The following is a 23,860-nucleotide window of genomic DNA, read 5'->3' as shown; positions in this document are numbered from 1 at the left end:
AAAGGAAGAAGAAGATTATGTGGAACAAGGAAATACCTTTAGTAAAGGTACAGTGGGAGCATCGGAGGGGATCCGAGTGGACATGGGAGCCGAAGGCGGAGATGCCTGAGCATTACCTGACATTGTTTATTCCAGCGGACTTCGAGGGCGAAGTCTAGTTCAAGTGGGTGAGAGTTGTAATGCCCCGATTTTCAGGTATTATTTAAATAAGATTTATTGGGTTAAGCTCTACTCGACGAGTTGGTTGCCCTACTTGTCGAGTAGTAGCGAGGTGGGATCGCGTGTTAAGTAACCCACTCGACGAGTCAATATTGGGACTCGGCGAGTAGGAGCTGGCACATGAAACCCTAAATCCCGGAGTTTGCACCCCTATTTAAAGGAGCCTCAGCCTCCTTTGTCCTCTTTGCAGTCTTTGAGAGATCCTTAAAACCCTAATATGTGTGGTATTCCATTTTGGTGTGTCCTAAGCTTGGAAAGAAGGTTGGCTAGAAGAGAAAAGCTAGAAGTGCAAAGGAATTGAAGCAAGGAAGGTGTGAGAAGCAGAATTTACCTCAACTAGCATCCTTTGGAGGTATGAAGTTTCCATCCTTACTTCCCCTTTTCCTATTGTTAAGTTTTTGGGGGGTTTTTTATGGATTTTGGGGTTGATAAGGTGGGCTATGGGCTAGATCTGCAATTGTAACTTCAGATCTGGACCCTCCTTAAGTTTTAGAATCATAAAGTTGTTGTATTGGTCGTGAATAAGGCCTCCTTGGGCATGACACCCCATTAAGAGCTTAGATTTGGCACTTAGAACCTTTGTAGCTATTCATACATGTAAATTTTGCAACTATACGTGAAAAGCATGCCCTAGAAGCTTAGATCTGTGATTTAGAGCCACTGCATGGCTCAAAATAGGTCTGTATGGAAAAAGGACTGAATGGACTCGACGAGTCGCAAGGTTGACTCGGCGAGTCACATGAAGATGGCAGTGAACTCAACGAGTTGGAGGAACAACTCGGCGAGTCCGATGATGATTTCCTTAGACTCGACGAGTTGAAGAACAACTCGGTGAGTCGAATGATTTTTCTCAAGGATATGTATGCGTGTGTATTCGTCAAGTTGCAAGGAGGAAACTCGACGGGTGGCCTTAAAGTTTTATCGAAAACCGAAGGAACTCGACGAGTCACCTCGATGACTTGGCGAGTTGGAAAGTGCTTCAAGGAACTCGGCAAGTTAAGGTCAACATGAACTGTTGACCTTGACTGTGGACTTTGACTTTGACCAGGGGTTGACTAGTGGGTTATGGAGTACCTTATAAGGTTAAGGACTTATTAGTATGTTGTACTATGATAATTGGTAGTGGAGCATGTGTCAAGTGATCTGAGAGTTGGAGTTTACCTTTCGAGTCGCCATCTGCGAGGTGAGTTATCCTCACTATATCGATAGGGTCTACGGCACCAAGGTCGTCCCTTTGGTTGTTATTGTTATGGTATGCTACATGTGGTTATGATCTGTTAGATCAGAATCACAGTAGACAGTATGTTATGCTCTTATGATCCGTAGGGATCAGTATGTTAGTGACCCGCTAGGTCAGTAATCTAGTTACAGGAGAATTTTATGATTGATGATCAGTGAGATAGATATGTTTGATGTTTGTATATGCCAGTATATGATAGTTATGCGCACATGGTTATTTGCTTGTTGGTTGGGTTGAGGCAGTCCTGATTTGTGCTGAAGGCCAACATACCCTATGAGCATTCCGGGTAGACTGTAGGCCCACGTGGAGGACCAGTCATGCCAAAGGCACAGGATAGATTTAGACAAACTGTAGGCCCTGTAGGGCAGTCCAGTCAGGCCGATGGCCCAGTATGCATTTTGATTGATTGATTATTACTGATATGGTATTGTCAGTGTGGTGTTGGTGTTTTGGGGGTAGCTCACTAAGCTCTCAGGCTTACAGTTTTCAGTTTATTGTTTCAGGTACTTCAGGAGACCATGGCAAGGCGAAAGCATGACCGTACCGCTCCTCATCCTTATGTTATGATTTTGGGAAACTCTGATGGATATTGATTTGAAAACATTTTTGTAAAGAAATGTTATTTGATTTTATTTATTATTGAAAAAGATTAAATTTGGCGTAAAATTGATGGATGTTACATGATCATTAGTAACGATCCGTTTCATGACTTTACAAAAGGTAATTTCCTTATGACTAATGGTATAATTGTCAACACGAGCACATACTCTACAAACTTTAATTTCTTTCATTAATCTTATATTCTTATTTATGCAGATTATCATTCCAATTATACCGTCAATCATAAACACTTTCCAAAATAATTATATCTATATTTATCATGTTTCAATATATAGAATCCAGACATTTATGATTAAATCGTTTAATAAGGAAATATTATCTTTAAATCTTTTCAAATTCATGTACCCGTATCAATTTCAAATCCGGTCATTTAATTATATCTTATTAATTATGGATGTAAATCATATATTTTTCATAACTATTTTAACTTAATATAATATCAGGACTCATGTTTTGCAATTATTCCATTTTCTATATTTTGTTATGATATATAGATATAGATATCTTCTAAAATCACTGTTTACCATTCTATATATCCTTATTAACCCTATATAATATTACGTATCATATAAATCACAAAAAAAATGTTTCTTCAACCACTCAATCATGAAAAAAAAATTGTTTCTCCAACCTCTCTTTACACTTGGTGCTGCTTACTTCTATCATTCATCATTCATAATAGGTTTCATTATCCTCTACAATGTTTGTTTTGTTGTTATATTATGAATCATGTATGGAATGGTGTTTTGAATATGTTTATTATGTATGCAAACTGGTTTATTTTTTTTCCTTTCTTTGGTGTTAAAATATTTAATAATTCTAACTCTTCTTAATTCACATTCTGTCATCGAACTTCCTTTGCCGAATGCTATTTGATTTTCATCTTTATGGACTTGAAAACTATTTTTTTGGTGAAGGTGTGGTTTACACTTTTTCCTTTATTAAAACAACAATCATGACAACAACAATCGCTTTCAAGGTGCATAAAACCAACATACTGAAATATATGGATGTATTAGGCAACAATGTTTACAAATAATATGGACCATTTATGTTACAATCTCCTAAATGACCATGTATTCAATAAATTCTACCACATGGATCATAATATAATTACACTTTCAATGTTGTCCCATATCATCATTAATAACAATTATATTTCAACTATTTTTTAAAAGTATATATACATTATATCATTCTACTTTGCAAATCTGCAATAGGATCCCAATATTTGACTTTACCGGTTAGACTTTGGCCAAAAAGTTATTTCTTCATCCCTTTATCTTTTGCTTAAGACACTGAGTTTGTTATTCCACAAACAAGATTTTATAATAATAATTTTTTTTATTGTTCGTAACAAACTATGTTGATCAAGTTTATTATTGTCAATTTGCTTTAAGTTTAAATAACAAACTATGTTAACCAAATCCATTATTCTCATTTTGTTTTAAGTGTAAAGGTAATCTCCTTAATTTTTGGCTTAATCCATCAAGTTTGTTATTCCACAAACAATATTTTATAACAATAATTTTTTTTATTGTTTGTAACAAACTATGTGTACCAAATCTATTATTATCAATTTGTTTTAAGTTTAAATAACAAACTCTATTTACTAAGTCTATTATTGTCAATTTGTTTTAAGTTTAAATGTAATTTTCTTATGACCAAGGGTATAACTGTCAACACGAACATATACTCTACAAATTTTAATTTCTTTCATGAATCTTATATTCTTATTTATGCATATTATCATTCCAATTATACCGTCAATCATAAATATTTTCCAAAATAATTATATGTATATTTATCATGTTTCAATATATAGAATCCATACACTTGTGATTAAATCGTTTAATAAGGAAATATTATCTTTAAATCTTTTCAAAATCATGTACCATTATGAATTTAGAAACCATCATTTAATTTTATCTTATTAAAAAGGATTTAATTCATCTATTTTTGATACATATTTTTATTTAATATAAAATCACGACACATGTTTTCCAATTATATCTCTATTTGTTAACCAACTTTAATTCATTATTATCTTCACCAATATTCTTTAATTTCATTCTTTGTATAATCATTTTTATGGTATATTATGATATCTATTTATGCATTTACTCTTCTCTCCAATTTTATGTACTTCATATTACATTTTATAGTATACAATATATATGAATACCAACAATGGAAGAACCAAATCATAAACATCGACATGCCCACCACTGTCAAACATCACAAACGATAAACTTTTAATTTAATATTATCATTAGATGTTCAATACATATAATTTATTGATTTCCTTTTTATATAGTATATATTCCCGTTAAATTTCATATTTAATGCCTAACTAGAGAAGTACTCCCGCATTGTGGTGGTTTGAAACCTTCAATGAAAAGTTAATTTCCATTGTTGTATTAACAATATGAAATATGATTATATACATAGATTAAAGTTTAAAAACATTAACATCCACAAATAAATAAGTAATTTGTAAAAATACAATGCAAATGGTACTTTAGATATTTGACTAAAGACCTGAAGGTGGACATTAACCAGGTCTCCTCTAATTCCACACCTTCTAACACAAGATAACCTACAAAAAAAATATATGTATTAATGGAAGTTATCATAATACTCATGCGACTTTGGTGAGAGGGTGTTTCGTAATATCTCATATTAACAATGTATTTTCAGTATACACCTTTTGAATTTTGCTTTCAGCAATTTATTTGATTTTTTTTTTACTAAAAACAAAAGCACATTGCTATTTGTTATATATATATATATATATTTTTTTTCATATTTACGTGGTATATATACTAAATAACAATGTACTTTGACCTAACGCTTTTTTGTTTCTGTTTCTTGCATTATTTATATTTTTACCAAAAACCAAAATACGTTGTATTATAAATTTCATCTTAAACAATTTAAGTAAATATATTTGAAACTTTCATCTTAAACAATTCAAGTAAATATATTTGAAATTTGATGAGAACAATATAAACAGCTCTAAATTATTGTTATGAAGAATTTAAAAGTTTTATGTAAGCATTATAAAAAAAAATTAGTTATGACAATATAAAGTATGACCACATGGCCCAATATTAAATAATTTCATTTTTGTTTTTGCAAATTTATTTAGAAAACTATTAATCGATTTTGATATTTTTCTTTTTAATTTTTATAATTTTTTTGAAATAGTACTAATTCTGCAATGTGTTTTTACGGCCTCCAAATCAGGTTCTTGGCCCGGTCCTACATCTCAAAGTGAGGGATTACAACAAACCATCAAATTGGAAAATATTATTATGGATTTTGGAAGAAGAAGAAATCGTTACATTGTTCAAGTAATCTGATTATTTAAGTGTACCTTTAATTTCTAACTCTTCCATAGGCTTATTAAGAATTGAGCTAAATGCTAGAAAAAGAAACGTACTTCAACTTATTTGTTTATCCCAACAATCTACTTTTATTTCTTTCTATTACAACATTATACTTTCAGTTATTTTATTTATTAAGACATTGTACGTTAAAAAATTTATCCATCTATAGCATTGCACCTTCAAAATAAAAAATATATTAGGACACTGTGTTTGAAAAACAGCCCATATATAACAATGAAAATTATTTTGTATCAACATTACTATATTAGACACAATTTTCAACATACAAAGTTATAATAAGTAAAAAAGAGCATAGGATGCATCGATGCGATAATAAACAAAAAAAAACAAAAGTACATCTCTGTCTCTTGCATTTAGCCCTTAAGAATTGTGAAAAATCCGTTAACCTATCAGACCCCATAAGTGTTTATATTCAACAAGTAAAGATTTTAAGCAAATAAATATTGTAATTTATGAGCATTAATTTTAGCAGCAAGAAACCCCGAACAAAAAATAACTCCACAGGTAGCAAATGGATGTGCAACAGCATCAGAATTTTTTGTACCAAATGAGAACTGAAAACACAGAAGTTTGAAATTTTAGTAACATAGAGTTTTTCATGAAAATAAATCAAGAAAATGAGGATCATATTGCAATTTATTCTTACCCTCGAGCCATAAACCTCAGCAGGATCGAACCAAGTTATAACATTATCTACACTTGCATCAAATGCGTTCTTACAAGCTTTCATCTTCCTATCTGTAATCGGCTGGAAGAGAACCAGGTCCCGATATCATAAAACCAATAGATAATAGAGCACATAGGCTTAAAAAAGTTCACTGGGAACTTTTCACGAACACCTGGTGGACATTTTTTCAATATTTAATCGAACTTAAATTTTCAATATTTAATCAAACTTACCATCCTATTTGAAATTGTTCCAATAACTGGTATGGCCTCATGACAAAGCACCAATCGCAAGCTTTGTGAACTTCAAATCAGAACCACCCGGCTTCACAAATTTATCTTCCTCATCATTCAACCCTTCTCTCGCTAAAAGAAAAGTTACAGACACTGGTTGGTTATTATGCTTTAACTACTAATCTAAGTAAAAACATTAATTTTTTTATGTTCGATGCAGAAATTCTCCACATCCATCACTACCAGCGCAGTTGCCAGCGGTGATAGATGCAAACCTATTGAAATGTTACATACCTGGTTGAAAACCATTGGAGGATATAAGCGGAGGAACAAATGAATGCGATTTTGAGAGAAACAACTGATGTGCAAAATGCTGGAAATGTCTGAAGAGACTGTTACCGATTTTAGGGCTTTTTAGAAGAGTAACTGAAGAGGAACAAAAGTTAGGGACCTGATGTCGGTGATGGAAATCAAGGAGTTACACATGCCATCCACGAAGAGATCGTGGAAGACACAAAATGGAGGAAATGAGTGGCAAGGGAAGACACAAAATCAAGGAACACCCAAAAGCCCTAATGCTGACGACGGAAAATCGAGGGCTTCCTCTTCCAAGAAAATGTCGATTATGGAAAGAGGACGGACAGAAAGCTGGTAGAAAGAGAGGCATATAAAAAGTCGATGTTTCACCTGAAACCAACCGGCAACAGTCGTCATTTGTCGTTGCATGGTGTTTATGAGGATCGAATCCTACCTCCTATCTCCGATGAAACCTGTAAGAAAAATCGATCGAGATCGGAGAATTTCGACGGTGGAGAAGCTATGTAAAAAAGCAAATGGGATGATAGAGGAGATATGGACAATGGAGCGGTGGAGGATTCAGATAAACTCACCTTGGTAAGTATCTAACCCGATGAACAGTACCTTGGTCTGTTCATGTTCATAAGGAATTTAAAATTAATATTTTGAAGAAAATAACTTCTGCATTCCATACTAATTGTTGAGTTATTCGAAAATGCTCGGAATTGTATTCAAACTCATCATCCCATAACGTCCTACGGCCAAATTTGCAACCTACAACAATTTCATCAAGATCGCCACTTTCAGAAATAACCAATCAAGGTAAATTATTAATAATTACTTTTATACTATTCTCTCACTGTCAGTCAAAACCATATGAAGAGTATAATTTTACTAAATTTAATAAATGTTGTAATAGTAATAAAGTAACAGTTATAAACGGTCTGTATATGTTGTTGACTTCAAATGTCCAAACAAACAAAAATACAACAACTTTCAAGGATGTAATGACGCATCACAACTTTGGTAATAGTTATCACATTGTTATATTACTACTTATTATATTTTTTTGTATTTAATTGATTGTAAATTTAATTTCAGTATATGTACTTTAATATTACATATTCATATTTTCATTTTCATTGTCATTTACAATACAATTTTTTTTTTTCCAGAAAATGATATCTTTATAACGCCTGTTTCTCAAGTTACTCAGGAAGTTACTCCATCACCTTCAACATCATCCTCTCATAACCGTATACCACAAAATATGCAACATTCTTTTATTTCCTCAAGGTCGCCACTATCACATATCACTAGTCAAGGTAAGTTTTTCATAATTATTTTTTTATTATGTTTACCTAAACCATTTGCCAATTTCAAATGACCAAACAATTCAAAATGCAACAACTTTCAATGCAGGTGAAACCTATCTGAACTATGGTTATATATTTCAAATTATGTCATTATTAATTAATACATTGTATTTTTTTTTTCATATAATTACATTCGCTATATTTCACTTTATACATTTTTTCACCTTTAAAAGTTTCTTCACAATTATTACCAACACAATCATTGATCTTATCTAATTATTATATTTTCAAAAAAATGTACTATATTTCAAGAAAATAACACAACAAAAACGACAAGAGGGAAACGAAAATAGTTCAATACAAATGATATTCTTTTTTTTTATTTGAATGATAATTTTGTGGAGAACTCAAGCAATATTACTATTCTTTCTCAACCTTCCTGTGGTTATACTGATAAGGTTGATTACCAATGTATGTTATCATCTATTTTGTTGATACGTCAACTTATGCATTTTTGCACTTAATTTTGTAAATATTTATTGTCTTATTAATAATTTAAATTATGTTTATTTCGTAGCACCAAGAAAAAAGAAACAAACATCTGTGTCTTATAATTCAGTTGGTCAAAATGATGTAAGGATTGACACCCAGACTAAATGTATTGGCATAAACAAAGATGTTGTTTCTTTCTATTTAAAATTTTAAATTTTGGTTATCCAATGAAAATTATCCTTTTAATATGGCATCACACTTTTCATATTAAACTTATAGTATATATTATGTGATGGATTTTTTTTGTTTCTTTATAAATTATTTGGATTCTGGTGATGCAATATACGTTTGCTCTATATGTAAAGCTAACGTTTGGAAGGGAAGCAATAAGAGGAAAATAAAGATTTAAGGAAAACCTCTTATTCCATATGTTGTTATAATGGAAAAGTAGAATTACCAAACTTGATTCACCCACCTCAGTTATTACTTGGTTTACACAGCGGAGTTACTAAAAAAAGTCAGAATTTTATAAAAAATATTCATAGATAAAATATGATGTTTGTATTTACATCTATGGTTGGTAAGACAATCATGCCATTGACTTTGGAGGTGGTCCTTATGTATATCGAATGCATGGACAGAATTATCATATTGCAGACAGCTTACTACCATAGGAAGACGAATTACTGAAATTTTGCCAGTTGTATATATACGATATAGATCACGAGGTCGACAATAGATTTAATGCATATGAATATGTAAATACATTCTATCATATAATAGCATCAAATACACACAAACACAAACACATACACACACACACACATATATATATATATATATGGTTAAAATTTTTATTATGTCTCATAATATTTATATCCATGATTTTGCTTTCCTATTAATGTAGTTCAAAAATGAAAAAATCAATATCTCATAATTCAATGGGAAATTCTTTTCCATTGGAGTTCTTGAGTGTTCATGAGCTAATGGGTTTATTGAATTTTATAAATCCATTAGTTAAGCAATTTAGAATGGCACGTGATCAATTTGGATCGAATCCAACAGAGCGTATTAGGCTTAAATTAATTGGAACAAGAGAAAAGGATGGTAGATAGTATAATCTTCCTACCACATGTGAGGTTGTTGCACTTATTGTAGGTGACACTGACAGTTCCGATTCACGAGATATTGTTTTGGAAACACGAAGTCGTCAACTTCAACGTATTAATGAGTTGCATCTGCAGTATCTTTCACTTTAGTATCCTTTATTGTTCCCTTATGCCAAAGATGAATTTCGATTGTATATATTACATCGTGGTGTCGAAGAACTAAACTCCAAAGGATAAATAACACTTACAATGCGAGAGTTTTTTTTTGCTTATCGTATGCAACAAAGAACTAATAAAATATCTTTAATATTACGTTACAGAAAACTCTTCCAATAATTTTTGGTTGATTCGTATACAATGGTTGAAAATGACCGGCTTAATTATATTCGGTTTAACCAACCAACATTACGTGTCGCTCCTTATGGAGACTTGGCCGAGGTTGCTCAAGAAGGAACTGAAGATGCTTCTACGATGGAAAATCATATTATTATTCCGTCTTCTTTTACATGTGTCAGCCGTTACATGAAACATAATTACTTAGACGCAATGACTTTGGTTATCCTTATATTTTTTTAAGCGTTACATGTAATCCTAAATGGCTAGAGGTAATTAGATTCGTTGAATTTGAAAATCCTAAACCCGAAGACAGGCCCGATATTTTGATAAGAATACTCAAAATAAAACTTGATTCACTAATCACTAGACTCAAGGAAGAAATTTTTTTTAGTTGAAGTCGATGGAGGTAGAAATCTAAAATTAGATTATTCATTTTATTTTATTTTGATTTTATAATATCATGCGTTAACCAAGTAACATATTTGCATCATACATTTATATATACGATCAAGTTTCAAAAAATGAGTCGTCCAAATTGTCACATATGCCTATTTTTAGAAAAAAAAAGTCTAAACTTCCAAATCTCGAAGACATAGATCGCGTTATATGTACTGAATTACCAGACAAGGAACTTGAACCAGATTTGTATCAAATTGTTTCTGACAACATGATACATGGACTTTGCGGCAATGATTTTCCATTTATGTCATGTATGAAAAATGACAAATGTTCTACAGGATTTCCAAAAGATTTTACAAATTATATGTATATTGACGATGATGGTTATCCAGTTACCGAAGACGTTACAACGGAAACAATTTCGTGAAAAACATAGTTTCTTCGGATATTAGGTATAAAAATTAAAATTTTATTATATACACATTTATTTCTTTATAAATGTTATATTTTATAGGAAAAATATGTTAAATGATCTTACTTTTCTTTATGATATTTTGTTTTTTTTAGATATGATGTTCCATATAATAAGATACTTTTGAAACAATACCAAACCCATATGAATCTTGAGCGGTGTAATCAGTTTGGATCGATAAAATACCTGCAACGTTGTCTACAAAAAGATCCTGCAATGTTTATGTAGTTGTTTCTTTTGTAACAAGCAAAAAAAGTTTGAAGGTACATGTGACGAGAAAGATCATTAAAGTAATAAAACAAAAAACGTTATCTACAAAGAGGTCCTGCAACGTTTATAGATATTTATCGATTTCAATTTTTCTTTTTCACATTTTAATAATAACAATGGCTATAAATTGTTTTTATAATTATTATGCAATATATATAGATGTTTATATATATTTTTTAATATGTTCCCACACGTTTAACGCGAGTTATAATCTAGTTAAATCAGTTAGTCAAGTTTTCAAATTTAATCAATATTAATTTTATTTTAGGATGACATTATCTCAATGATCTAAGGATTGAAATTAATTAAGAAAACATAATGAATGACTATGATTATTGAAAGTGATATCATCAAGTTTTTCTTTTTAATATATATAGAGAAGAGATGGATGAGTGGACTTCTTATATGTTTTATTGTAACTAAACAGTAAATTAGAAATTATTGGTTTTTGTATAATGGTGCAGTTTTTGTTTAATAGTATTTTTTGTTTATTAGTTGTAATTTGTTTAATGATTTGTTATTTCTAATAGTGCTAGTTCTATTTTCTGGTGCGATATTTTAGTAAAACGGTTCTATTTGTTGGTGTTATACTTTAATAGGGCAGTTTAATATTTTTTGGTAGTATTATTTAATAAAATAGTTCTTAACTTTTGGTATTTTACCCGGATATTTCATAAGATGGTTTGCAGAGTTTTTTAATGCGGTTGTGGAACCACATCAACAAGTAATCTTATTTTATGATGTGATATTTGTTGCTGCAGTTTGATACCCGCATCAACATCAACAAATAATAATAAAACATCATTAAACCTCTTTGTACCGGTGTCAACCAACTTGGAGCTTAATTTCTACACCATTAATTAATAAACTTCTAATATACTCCTTATAATATGTTAGAAGTTTGTTATGTTTATTGAACATGGAAAATTGACGAGATTAGGTAGACTTTCATAGACCAATGTCACCTTCCAATTAAGACTTTGTGACAACGTTGTGTGCAAAATTAATTGCCGACGGCTATCCAGTCGTACTGCCCAAGTGTTGAAAAATGCATAACCAACCATTCGTTAACTCCATTAATTACTAGTCAAATACACCGATATTGTTATACGTAAACATTTTCCACCGACGGATGTATTTATACCCGCTTCTTCAGGGCGACTTTCGTGGGTTATGCCTCTTCTATAAATTCATGCAAGAGATACCGCTACACAATTCATATCCTCCATACCCATCCTTCTTTCTTTGCACTCTTCTCTAGATATTTAGAAATGAGGACAGCAGCATGCACGACAGTTTTTGCTGTAGTAATTCTGGTGTTGAGCTTGACCGGATCCCAGATGGCAACGGCGGTCACATGCTCAGTGACGGAGCTGTCTCCATGTTTGCCGGCGATCACATCATCATCTCCACCAAGTGGGACGTGCTGCGCGAAGCTGAAAGAGCAGAAACCATGTCTGTGTGGGTACATCAAGAACCCAAGCTTGAGATCCTATGTTACGTCTCCTAACACAAGGAAGGTTGCAAGAGCTTGTGGGGTTCCCATTCCCCAGTGCTAAGATGCCATGAAAATAAGAGACCTCCCAGTTGCTAATTAGTACAATAGTGATCCCAATGCAGTATCTACCAGTTAATTAAGTTTGTGTTGCTCTGTGTCTCAGGATGCTTGAGCATGTGAAGAGAGCAAGCTGCGTGTGTCCAATAGTTTAGGGATGGTCTTCTATTCAGTTGCCACTGGTTCTATACTTATTATAATAAAGTGTGGCATTTGCAATGAACTTAGAATCAATGTTATTTGGATTTTGTTGTCAAAAGAAGAATATTGCCAATGAAATAATAATATATGATAAAAAGAAATTTTAACGAATACTCATTTCGAATGGTTTTAGTATTAAATCAAACTAAAGATAATATAATTCAAGCAAGTCATTCCTTAAAGCATCTTTCAATGACCCTCCAATATAGGAGCGTCATAACATTGTCATATCATCTCAAATCACTAAATAAGATATAAACATTATATTATGTTATATATACTAAAATTAATCCTCACTATTTATAACCTTTTTAAATATTCATAAAATACATTCTGTTATTAATCGTGAAGTTTGTTTGTTTTAGATTTTTGCCACACCTCTTTTTCCAATTTAACTCTTTTGGCCCCTACAGTTTCTTTTCCACGCCTGTAGTTCCTATAGACTCCATGAATCATAAGTGTTTGCCACGTGTTGTTTTCTTGTCCACACGTCTTGACTGTGTTCGTGTAATTTCCGATCTTACCCTCTTCCTTTTCCAAGTTTTTGGGGATTCTTTTTTTGTTCAATCGCATTCTGGATATCTCTTTCGTTTTGATGTGATCAGTGTCTTTAGCTATAACCTCTCGAAAACACCAATACAAATTTTCATTTAAAACCATTAATTTCATACAACCACTTGTTTTAAAAACAATCAAAGTAAATGTATTTTTCAAACATCAGAGTAACACAAAAACAAATCGATGCAAAAAAAGCCATCGGGAAATGGTATGAAATCAAGCCAGGCCATTCCCATTTGGAAGTGGAAGTACCTAAAAATATTTAAACCACAAAACCATAAACACAAAGCATAGTGAGTTTCCCTAAATACCACATACCATACATTGAACAGTGAATGCTATGTACCAACTATAGTCTTACAATAACTATCATGCCATGATCCACATCATGGTTTTTCTTTGCCATGTCGGGGGCCAAAACCCAGTCTTACAAACAAGTGCCAAGAGCCACCTCCTGGTCTTCCATGCAAGTATCACAAAGACAACTAGCATACTACATATAACTGTAAGGGTCTAGACCCTGGTCTTGCATATAGATCATCGGGAGACATATTTGGATCTGTCATATAACTGTCAGGGGACACCACCTAGTCTGCCTACATGGTATAGTGAAAAGACTCACCTAACTCATAAAGTCGAATATAACTCAACTCAATGCCACACCGTCCACACCTATTAAATCTCCCTAGCCAACAAATGGGTTCTAAACAACATATAATAACCTACACAAGGTAAACCCTAAGTCTACCTTCTAAAGAAAGAAATTTAACCAAAATTCAACCCATGCAAAAAGTCAATGGTAAAAGTCAAAGTCAACATACATCAATGTTAACCATCGATCCTCACGTCGTGAATAGCCCTTGATCATGTCGTCAGAGCATACTCGACCCGATTCCAACTGGACTTGCTCCAACTCAGCCACATCAATCACAAATAACCTATTAGGCAAACCTCACGATGTGAACATTCCCCCGTTACGTCGTGAGCACTAAAAGACACAATAGATGTGGGATCCTTTCATGGTCACGTCGTGACACCCTTAGTGTCAGGTCGGTACTACAGTCTGAAGCATAAATCTAAAGATTTGAGTCCTTAATCCATCAAGTCTTTAACTCCAACTTTTCCAGAGGCTTAAGGGAACTCCAAAGGTCCATAAAAATGATTACTTTATAGAAATATTGTTGGATTAGATGCCTAAGCCCATAACTATTATTGGTATGTACTTGACCCGAGAGTAGCATGGTCCATTTGGGTTGCATATCATCAGCACAATTTGTTAGGATGGACTCTTGAGAGAAGGTTATATATGATTTATTAATATATTATAAGTACTAATATATTAATATGAAATCATATGGTTTTAATTAATATTGATCAAGAGTTAATTTGGAACTGATTTAGTGGTCAAAAAGAGACTAATTAAATATATGAGGACTAATTATGTTAATTAGTTATATTTATATGTGTTGGGCTTATGATCCATGTTTGACCAAGTTTATGTATGGATACATAAAAAGTTGGGTCACATGAACCATGGATCATAAAACCCATGGGTATGGGTTTGGGTTTTACCCATGACTCTTAGAATTCAACACATATAAATACATATATGATGACCTAAAAACCACGAACCCTAGTGTGTGGGTGCATGTTCTTGGAGTTCATGAAGGTTTTAGAGTGCATGGAGATTCTCTATCAAGTCCTACCTTTGTCCTTGATGTGTTGTGATTCCACTTGAGGCTTCCACACTATTGGGGCTACGCTCTTAAGGCCAAATGCATCAAGACTTCCAGCCATATGAAAAGGTATGTTACACTAACTAGTATCTTGTGTAGTTTACATCTTTGTATGTTAGTTATAGGCTTAATACCTTGGAAACACCTTTTCATGTATAATTAGTGAAAACATAGATCCAAGGTATTTAGGATTTCATGAACACCATAGGAGTGTTAGAATGCTCAAAACCCAACAATGGTATCATAGAGTAGGCTTGTTTTCATTTATAGTTGATGCAAATTACTGAAAAATGCTGAAAAAATTGATTTTCTGGCTGTCTGGGCACTGGACTCGCCGAGTCCATGAAGAAAATCATCCTACTCGTCGAGTAGGAGCCCCTAACAACATATATTTGACTTTTAAGGCTATAATTGGTCTAGAATCATTACTTTAAACTGTTTTGGACTTATAAAACCTGTTTTTGATGTGGTAATGATCATTCTAATCCAATTCAAAAGATAATTGTCAAAAGTTTCAAGTTTTGTATTAGTTTAATGATTAGGCTAATTACATGAAAAAATGTTTGATTTGAATTGTCTTGTTCATATAAGTTTAATCAAGATTATGAATATTGCTAGACATATTTGTGATAGTTGTTTTCGGTCCAAATTAATATAAAATTTATTCATAATATGTGTTTTTGTAACTTGTCCTCAAATTATATGAAAAGTCTCATTAAAAAAGTTATTAAAACCATAGGTTAAGAAACTTGAAGAGTCTTGTCTTCATAAATAGTTGTATGAACTCCATAACTTATCCTCTAGTTATGGATGTTCAAGAGTCTTTTCATTAAAAGTTTTAAAAACATACATTCAACTCATATGTTATGAATATGAAAGGTTTTGAATAGTTTCAAAACTTGCCCTCAAGTTTTGAAATTCGTAAAGTCTCACACACATTAATGCTTTAATTCCAAACCCTAGAATTCTAAAAGTTAATATTCAAACTTTATGGACTGCATTAAATTAATTAAAGTGTTTAATTAAAAGAGTTAATAGTTCCATAATGACATGGTTTATGTTAATTAAATTAAGAGTATAATTTAATTAATAAGGTTAAACCACCAAGTATTTTAAATGTGTAAAATACACCCTTATACTAATATAATATTAAAAGTTAATACTTATATATATATATATATATATATATATATATATATATATATATATATATATGTGTGTATGTATAAGAATAAAGTCAATCTTACCGTTAGTAGGCCTCATTCACGAAGCCAGTCTATAAGGGGGGCATAAGGTTACTACCTATAAAATGGCAGTTTAATGGGTGTCCACTCTCACCCACTACTTCCTTGACTGGTGGAGGGTCGTTAGCCGAACGGGTAGGAAAGGACTATAATTCTCCCTTCATTAAAAGTATAATGATAAATACTAAGTAACTAAACACTTATAAATTCTCAATCTTAGTTACTTAGGAAAATGTGAAATGGTGCTAACCCATGAAATTACACTTTGCACCCTTGTTAAGTCGTTAGTGGAGCGCGTGTGGTTAACCAGCACACTAACATGGGACTAACAATGTGTGGCAAAGGGTGACTTAAGTTTTAACATAAATCGGTGGAGCGTGTGTGGTTAACCGACACATCGATTGGGTGATAAAATTAAGGGTACGAAGTCAATTTGCATGGTTATTCACACCTTGTTTGTGATCCTCGACATCCTAGTCACAAAATTGAGAGGGCACAATCAAGATTTAAACATGCCACTGAAAGTTCAATAAATCTCAAAAGATCTAGGAATTTCAAATCCAATTAAAACTTAATAATTTTTTTTTCATGGTGGAAATTGGTAAATCGTCATTTACCTATCTTCAAATATTTCGTAGCTTGGATTACGGTATCCCTCTTCCAAGTTATAAAATAGTTTGTTCGGTCCTAGCTTTAATATTTCATATTGGGTGTTATGTTAAGGACTTAAATCAACTGAAACTTGAATTTCTTCCTCATAGATGTCTAAGTTCAGACACTATGGTCTTCCTCATCCTTTTGGATAGAGCTTTCCTGAAGAAGATGATATCCCAAATGGCAATCAAGGTGAAAGATCAATCCCTTTGTTGTGCATTAATAGGACTAGACATCATACTGCACTTCCTCCACCCCCTCCAATAATTCTACCTGACCCACAAGTTCAAGGTCACTCAATCCCTATTTAGCAAGAAAATTCTATATGTGCTTACATCTTGGATATAAGTCACATATTGGCAAGCCGGGAGCGTGGGTGTCAAAGGCTTAAGGAATTTGACTGTTGATTGGGTTCTTCAATCACTTTCTAAGTCACATAGTGAGTTCTTTAAGGACTGCTATGTAACAGACTATGACATGACCCTTAATGATCTTACCTATTTGCTTGATGATGCTGAATCAACAATGATTTGGAGCACTGGTAAAGCAAATTTGATTTGAAGATCAATTTCCCAAACTTCCATGGACATTGATAATGGTAACATTGGATATCCAGAAAAGCTTTCTCTTCCCAATGGAAAGGGTTCATCCATAGTCAACTCGGTTGACCAAATGGTAAAGAGAAAGGCTAAGTCTGAGATAGTCCCATTACCAAAGAGTCTATATGTTTCCATTTCCAAGAGAATGGACATTGGTTGCAAAGCTGCCCATTTTACTTGGAAGATTATAAGGATGGTAAAGTCAAAAAGGGTTTGACTCTACTTCAGGTAAAGTCCACTATCTAAATCTATTAAGTTTCTATTTGGATATTCTTAATACATGATGTAATGTCATTACATTTTGATGTTTTGTAGAATCAAAGAAAAGTAAGGAAGCTTAAAGAAAGAGTAAGCTGATTTTGATCGCGAATAGATGGATTTCAATCGCATGGTTCGATGATCAAAATTTTGAACCTCTTCTTAAGAGTTGTAATATATTGCTTAGGAATAGATAACAACATGTTTTCATATGTATTTTCATTGTAAGGATAAGTTTTTTCCGCAAGTTTTAAAATAAAAGAAAAGTTTTGATTTTATTTATTTTAAGTATCCTTACAATGACATTTGTGAAAAAAAAATGTTGTTTATATGATTTCGTTGATAGCAATATTGGAAAATGGATTTAATTCTTTTGTTTGTGGTAGTATCATAGTTTACCAAATAAGGAAAGATTCTCATCACTAAAGTTTCAGTTGGATAGAAACTTGGAATCATGTAACTTGTATTTTATGATGAATGATAATTTTAATCTTTTGGAAATTAAGACTAAGTCCTTGCTCACATGCATGTGTAAGTCAAGTGAAGGAGACTTAGTTGCAGTGTTCATGAGTCTGTAGTCTGTCTAGGTGGCTAGACTTAGTTCTAGTGGGAAATTAAGACTATGTCCTTGCTTACATGCATGTGGGAAATTATTCCAGGAGCACATATGAACATTGAATGATAATGGGTCTGTAGTCTGTCTAGGTGGCTAGACTTAGTTGCAGTGTTCATGAGTGCTCCTGGAATAAGATTCGAGTATTGGATTAAACTCACACTCATTTGAATCACTTCATGGATTTTGTCACGAGTGAATCATGAGATGATAATATCTTATATTCTTCAAACCTAGAGATATGAGTTGTTGACTATGAGTTGGTTGTACACTGATTGTACAAAAATGCATCAGTAACTTGATGTTATAAAACGTGCCTTTGTGTATGATTCAAAAAGTAGTTAGTACAAGCATATTAGTCGAAGTTTATCCATTCCTTTTACCTCATAAGGATAAAATCGATATCTATGGCCCCTCGATGATTTAGTGATGATACCCCTAAGTGCTTGGCCAAGCCTAGACTAATTTGATTTGTTCAATTAGTTAGTTGTCATAAATCGAAAATCGGGAAACAACAAATGGATAGAGAGAATGATTATAATCCATGTATCAGTCCATATGATATCTAGAATGGAGGAATATATGATCACTTATCTAATGGATGCGTCATTTGATTTGTTCAGAGTTCGACAGCGGCTTTAAGAGCTAAGATTGCTAGTCGGGTTATAAATTCGTACTTGCAATAATAGTTTTAGACTTATCCAAGTGGGAGACTGTTGGATTAGATGTCTAAGCCCATAAATATTATTGGTATGTACTTGAATCGAGAGTAGCATGGTCTATTTGGGTTGCATATCATCAGGACAATTTGTTAAGATGGACTCTTGAGAGAAGGTTATATATGATTTATTAATATATTATAAGTACTAATATATTAATATGAAATCATATGGTTTTAATTAATATTGATCAAGAATTAATTTGGAATTGATTTAGTTATCAAAAAGAGACTAATTAAATATATGAGGACTAATTATGTTAATTAGTTATATTTATATGTGTTGGGCTTATGATCCATGTTGGACCAAGTTTATGTATGGATACATAAAGAGTTGGGCCACATGAACCATGGATCATAAAACCCATGGGTATGGGTTTGGGTTTTACCCATGACTCTTAGAAGTCAACACATATAAATACATATATGATGACCTAAAAACCACGAACCCTAGTGTGTGGGTGCATGTTCTCGGAGTTCATGAAGGTTTTAGAGTGCATGGAGATTCTCTATCAAGCCTACCTTTGTCCTTGATGTGTTGTGATTCCACTTGAGGCTTCCACACTATTGGGGCTAAGCTCTTAAGGCCAAATGCATCACGACTTCCAACCATTTGAAAAGGTATGTTACACTAACTAGTATCGTGTGTAGTTTACATCTTTGTATCCTAGTTATAGGCTTAATACCTTGGAAACACCTTTGCATGTATAATTAGTGAAAACATAGATCCAAGGTATTCAGGGTTCCATGGACACCTTAGGAGTGTTAGAATGCTCAAAACCAAACACATACATGCTTCATGCATGTCCTTGATCCATTCTAGGTCAAAAGTGAAGAGATAATCCCAAAAATCACATATATTAATCCAAAACTCAACCAACTTCTAGATCTAAACCTTACAATACTCAAGGGAACTTAGAACCCATAAAATTGCCAACTTTATGGTTCTCTTCCATTCAAACTTGCTCAAACATGAACAAAATGGGACAAAACCTAGATCTAGCAACATTAAGCAATAAAGATTGGGTCTTGAACACTTACAAGGTCCAAAGTGAGTTCAAACTGATGATGATGAAGTTCCTTGCTAGATACACTGCTAGAACACCTTCTTCTCCTTCTTCTTTAAACTACGAAATGCACTATAAAGGTTAAGAATCACCAAGAGAATTAGGGTTAGAATTTTTCTGAGGTAGGAGGGTGAGGGAGGCTAATAGTGAAGCCTAAAATCAACTTAAATAGGTTTAAATATGAAGGAAACGCTAAAAGATCATGGGCTTGGGCTGCAGTAGGCGTCATGTTATGACTGTCTATGTGTCACATTGTGAGAACTGTTCCGAAACGCGTTTTACCACCCTATGGTCACGACGTGGCACTCGATTTTCTCCAAAGATCAAGTTTTGCCTTTGAAACCCTAAATCGATCCATCGTAGAAAACAAGTGTTCCAACTCTCCCCCACTTAATTTTGATTTCGTCCTCGGAATCCTTCCTTACTACTTTATTGACGGGTTATTAGGGTTACAACTACAATGCTCTAAGCTGAAAAACGTTTAAACAATTAAATTATTACGGTACATGCAACCTAATAAGGATCTATGTCTTCACATATAGGAAACATACTTCAAACTATCTATCTACAATAGTTTTCCTATGGAAAAATAATTCATAAGGATAAATAATTACCTTTAAGATTGTTATAACAAACAATCTGAATTCTTTCTTCAAAAACTTTTGCACCCTGCTCCCAAGTTGTATCAAAGAAAAGAAGGGAAGAGAAAAGAAAGTAAGGAGAGAAAAGAAGAGAAAAGAAAGGAAAAGAAATATCTCTTTTGTGCTCCCGAGTTGGAGAGAAATGAAAGGAAAGTTACATATTTTGTTCTTTCTTTCCAAATCCTCCCAAATCGGGAGGAATGTTAGGAGGGAAAGTGATCCTTCCATTTCCTTCCACTTCCTTCCTTTAATGAAACTCGGGAGCACCAATCTCTCTTACTTTCCTCTCATTTCCTTCCATTTCCTTTCTTTTCTCTCCTTAAGTTGAACTCGAGAGCGAGGCGTTGGCAGCATGCACCACAAGTGTCATACCTGGTTCACACCCGGACCTTAGGAACCAAGGAACTTGAAGAGAGAGAGGAAAAGAATAGGATTCTCAGCCAGATCTTATTTTGGGGAAGGAGTCAAAAAAATATGAAGGGTATGGCCCTTTATATAGCTGAGTTAGGTTAGTGCCAAAGCTAGGGTTTAAGGAGGAAACCCTAATCACTTTGCTTGGTGACAAATTAGCCCATTCCCTCCTTATTCAAGGGCTTAGACGAAAAATCATTAGGCTTACCCAAGTAATTTTCATCCACCTCATTTTAATGAGGTCCATGGGCTCCTGTCCTCAACTTCAAATGAATCCCAAAATTAATTCTAATTAATTTTTTATTAGTTATTAATTAAATATTAATATTAATATACTATTCTCATAATATATTAACAAGTAATTTATTTTGATTTCTAATTAATTTATTAACCATATAATAAATTAATAAATCAGTTTCTCTCGCTATAAGTTATCGTATTCAATTGATAGGTTTGTTGACAACCCAAAAGGACTATGCTACCATCAATTCAAGTTTATACCAATTATAGTTAATGGCTTAACAACTAACTAATCCAACAGTCTCCCACTTGGATAAGTGTGTAAATTATAACTACCATTATAACTACATAATTGATCAGCAAATTGTAGCTAGCAAAAGCCGCTGTCGAAATCTGACCCTGTCAGTTACATGTCCTAAGATAAGTGATCTAATATTCATTCGTTCTTTGAGATATCATATGGACACGAGACATGGATTGAAATTAATCTCATTGTCCAAAACTGTATTTCTCGATTTCCTGGTTTACGACTACTGAATTCAGACTGTTAATTGAACACATCAATTTAGTATGGGCTCGACCAAGCACTTCAGATGGCGACATCAAATCATCGAGGGGTCCAAATATATCGATTTTCCCATTAGTGCAAAAGGAACGAATAAACTTTGACTTATATTCTTGTACTATTTACGCATCAAATCTTGCACAACAATATGTTTTATAACATCAAGTTACTGATACATTTACGTATTATCAATGCACAATGGACTTTTAAACCACAATTCATATATCTCTGTTTCAAGAATATAAGATATTATTGTCACAAAATTACTCGTGATAAAATCCATGAAGTAATTCTTTGAGCGTGGGTTATTCCAATACTTAAAATCACCATTACTAAGTACTTATGAACATCGCAACAAAACTATTGTTATGTCTAATATCCATTGACCATCTACAATTTAATTCACGACAGTCTCAATTCGCTTATTACTTCCAGAAGTAGTAGTGACCGTGCGATTTCTAATAATCAAATTATTCAGGAATTAAAACATGCAAAGTGAAACACACTAATAAACTAATTAACTATGGTCTCAAAACTATTGAATATAAACAAGAACTCTTATTATCTAATCACCATATTAATTAAGACTTTATTTATTGTATAATGTTTCAAGTAATCAACTAACCACTTGAATTAAACATCAGTTACGCCATGTTATTAACATCCATACTATGAATCTCTATAGTCCTTCCTTGGTTAACATATCGAGTAGACACTATTCCAATGATGATCTTTTCACAATTCTGAATTCTTGTCACTATGAAAAGTTCCAGAATTCCAACCTTACATGCATTGTCCTTTTTTGACATCGAGGCTTCAAAGTCACATAGACTTAGCCAACAATATCATAGAATGTTCCATTGGAACTTTGTTACTAAAAACAATTCCACGGTAATGAATTCTCAAATTCAAGGTACACTCCCTGAACACCTTCCTTGCATTAAAGTTCCCAACTAACGTGTTGATATTAATAATCAACTCCCACTATGGGAATATTTCCATATTCCTATATCAACATCAATTCTGAATAAGACTTAAATCTATCCAGAATTATGTCAATATCATCCTTCCAAAAAATATTATACATCTAACTATCCAAAAGCAAACAAATCCTTTGGTAACCCTTAGAATGTTATTGACAGTTGTTCAACAACTTTAGTCATACAAAGTTTTAGTCCTTTTCCCTTTCTCAATGCCCAATGCATTTGGAAATATTAGAACAAGTGAATAATATAATGTCACACCCCCAAACCAAGGATGGCGGAAACGTCCGAGGGTGGAGGACTTCCCAGGGGGTCACCCATCCTAGTACTACTCTCGCCCAAGCACGCTTAACTGCAGAGTTCTGATGGGATCCGATGCATTAGTGCTGGTATGAGCGCACCCTCGCCCAGAACTTCGGAAATTCCCATTTTTCACCCGGTTTTCAACCATGACTCCGTTTTAAGCCTGTTTTTCATCATTTTAAAGAGGGATTTTCACCCAAACTTATATTTTGACATATAAGGTCCCATATATTCATAAATTCAATATATTTCTAAGGAAATTCTTATTTAAGAATAAAATCTGTCAAGTAAGATTTTGTGGTGGAATGTTGACTTTGCCATAGTGTTAGACACAAGCAACCACCCCCATACCCACTCAATGACTAACCCACACGCCTCACCACCATACCTGGTCATTCAAGGGTACTTTTCCCACTCATACTCACGTTTT

General features: G+C 33.1%; 1 protein-coding gene, 1 long non-coding RNA gene and 1 pseudogene across 3 annotated transcripts; 1 reads left to right on the top strand and 2 right to left on the bottom strand.

Annotated features, from left to right (window-relative positions):
• Nucleotides 1-5,771: 5,771 nt before the first annotated feature.
• LOC145008516 (uncharacterized) lies at nucleotides 5,772-7,240 on the bottom strand. 2 transcript variants are annotated; one of them, XR_013663514.1, is made up of 4 exons: nucleotides 6,688-7,240; nucleotides 6,394-6,525; nucleotides 6,140-6,332; nucleotides 5,772-6,047 (listed from the first exon to the last, which is right to left on the bottom strand). It is a non-coding gene; the product is annotated as an uncharacterized LOC145008516 (long non-coding RNA). The 2 variants fall into 2 exon arrangements; XR_013663515.1 differs by having other exon boundaries at nucleotides 6,140-6,241; nucleotides 6,688-7,236.
• A 5,019-nt stretch (nucleotides 7,241-12,259) lies between these two features.
• Nucleotides 12,260-12,862, top strand: LOC145013331 (non-specific lipid-transfer protein 2-like). Its single transcript, XM_078972129.1, has one exon. It carries the CDS (start codon nucleotides 12,356-12,358, stop codon nucleotides 12,641-12,643), a length of 288 nt encoding a protein of 95 aa, XP_078828255.1. The 5' UTR covers nucleotides 12,260-12,355; the 3' UTR covers nucleotides 12,644-12,862.
• A 10,555-nt stretch (nucleotides 12,863-23,417) lies between these two features.
• LOC145013450 (5S ribosomal RNA) lies at nucleotides 23,418-23,530 on the bottom strand (annotated as a pseudogene).
• Nucleotides 23,531-23,860: the final 330 nt, after the last annotated feature.

This window comes from Lactuca saligna, chromosome 8, assembly GCF_052625555.1.
Source record: "Lactuca saligna cultivar CGN05327 chromosome 8, ASM5262555v1, whole genome shotgun sequence".
Lineage (NCBI taxonomy): Eukaryota > Viridiplantae > Streptophyta > Magnoliopsida > Asterales > Asteraceae > Lactuca > Lactuca saligna.
Note: the sequence above shows the minus strand (reverse complement) of the source record. Positions and strands in the feature narration are given on the sequence as shown.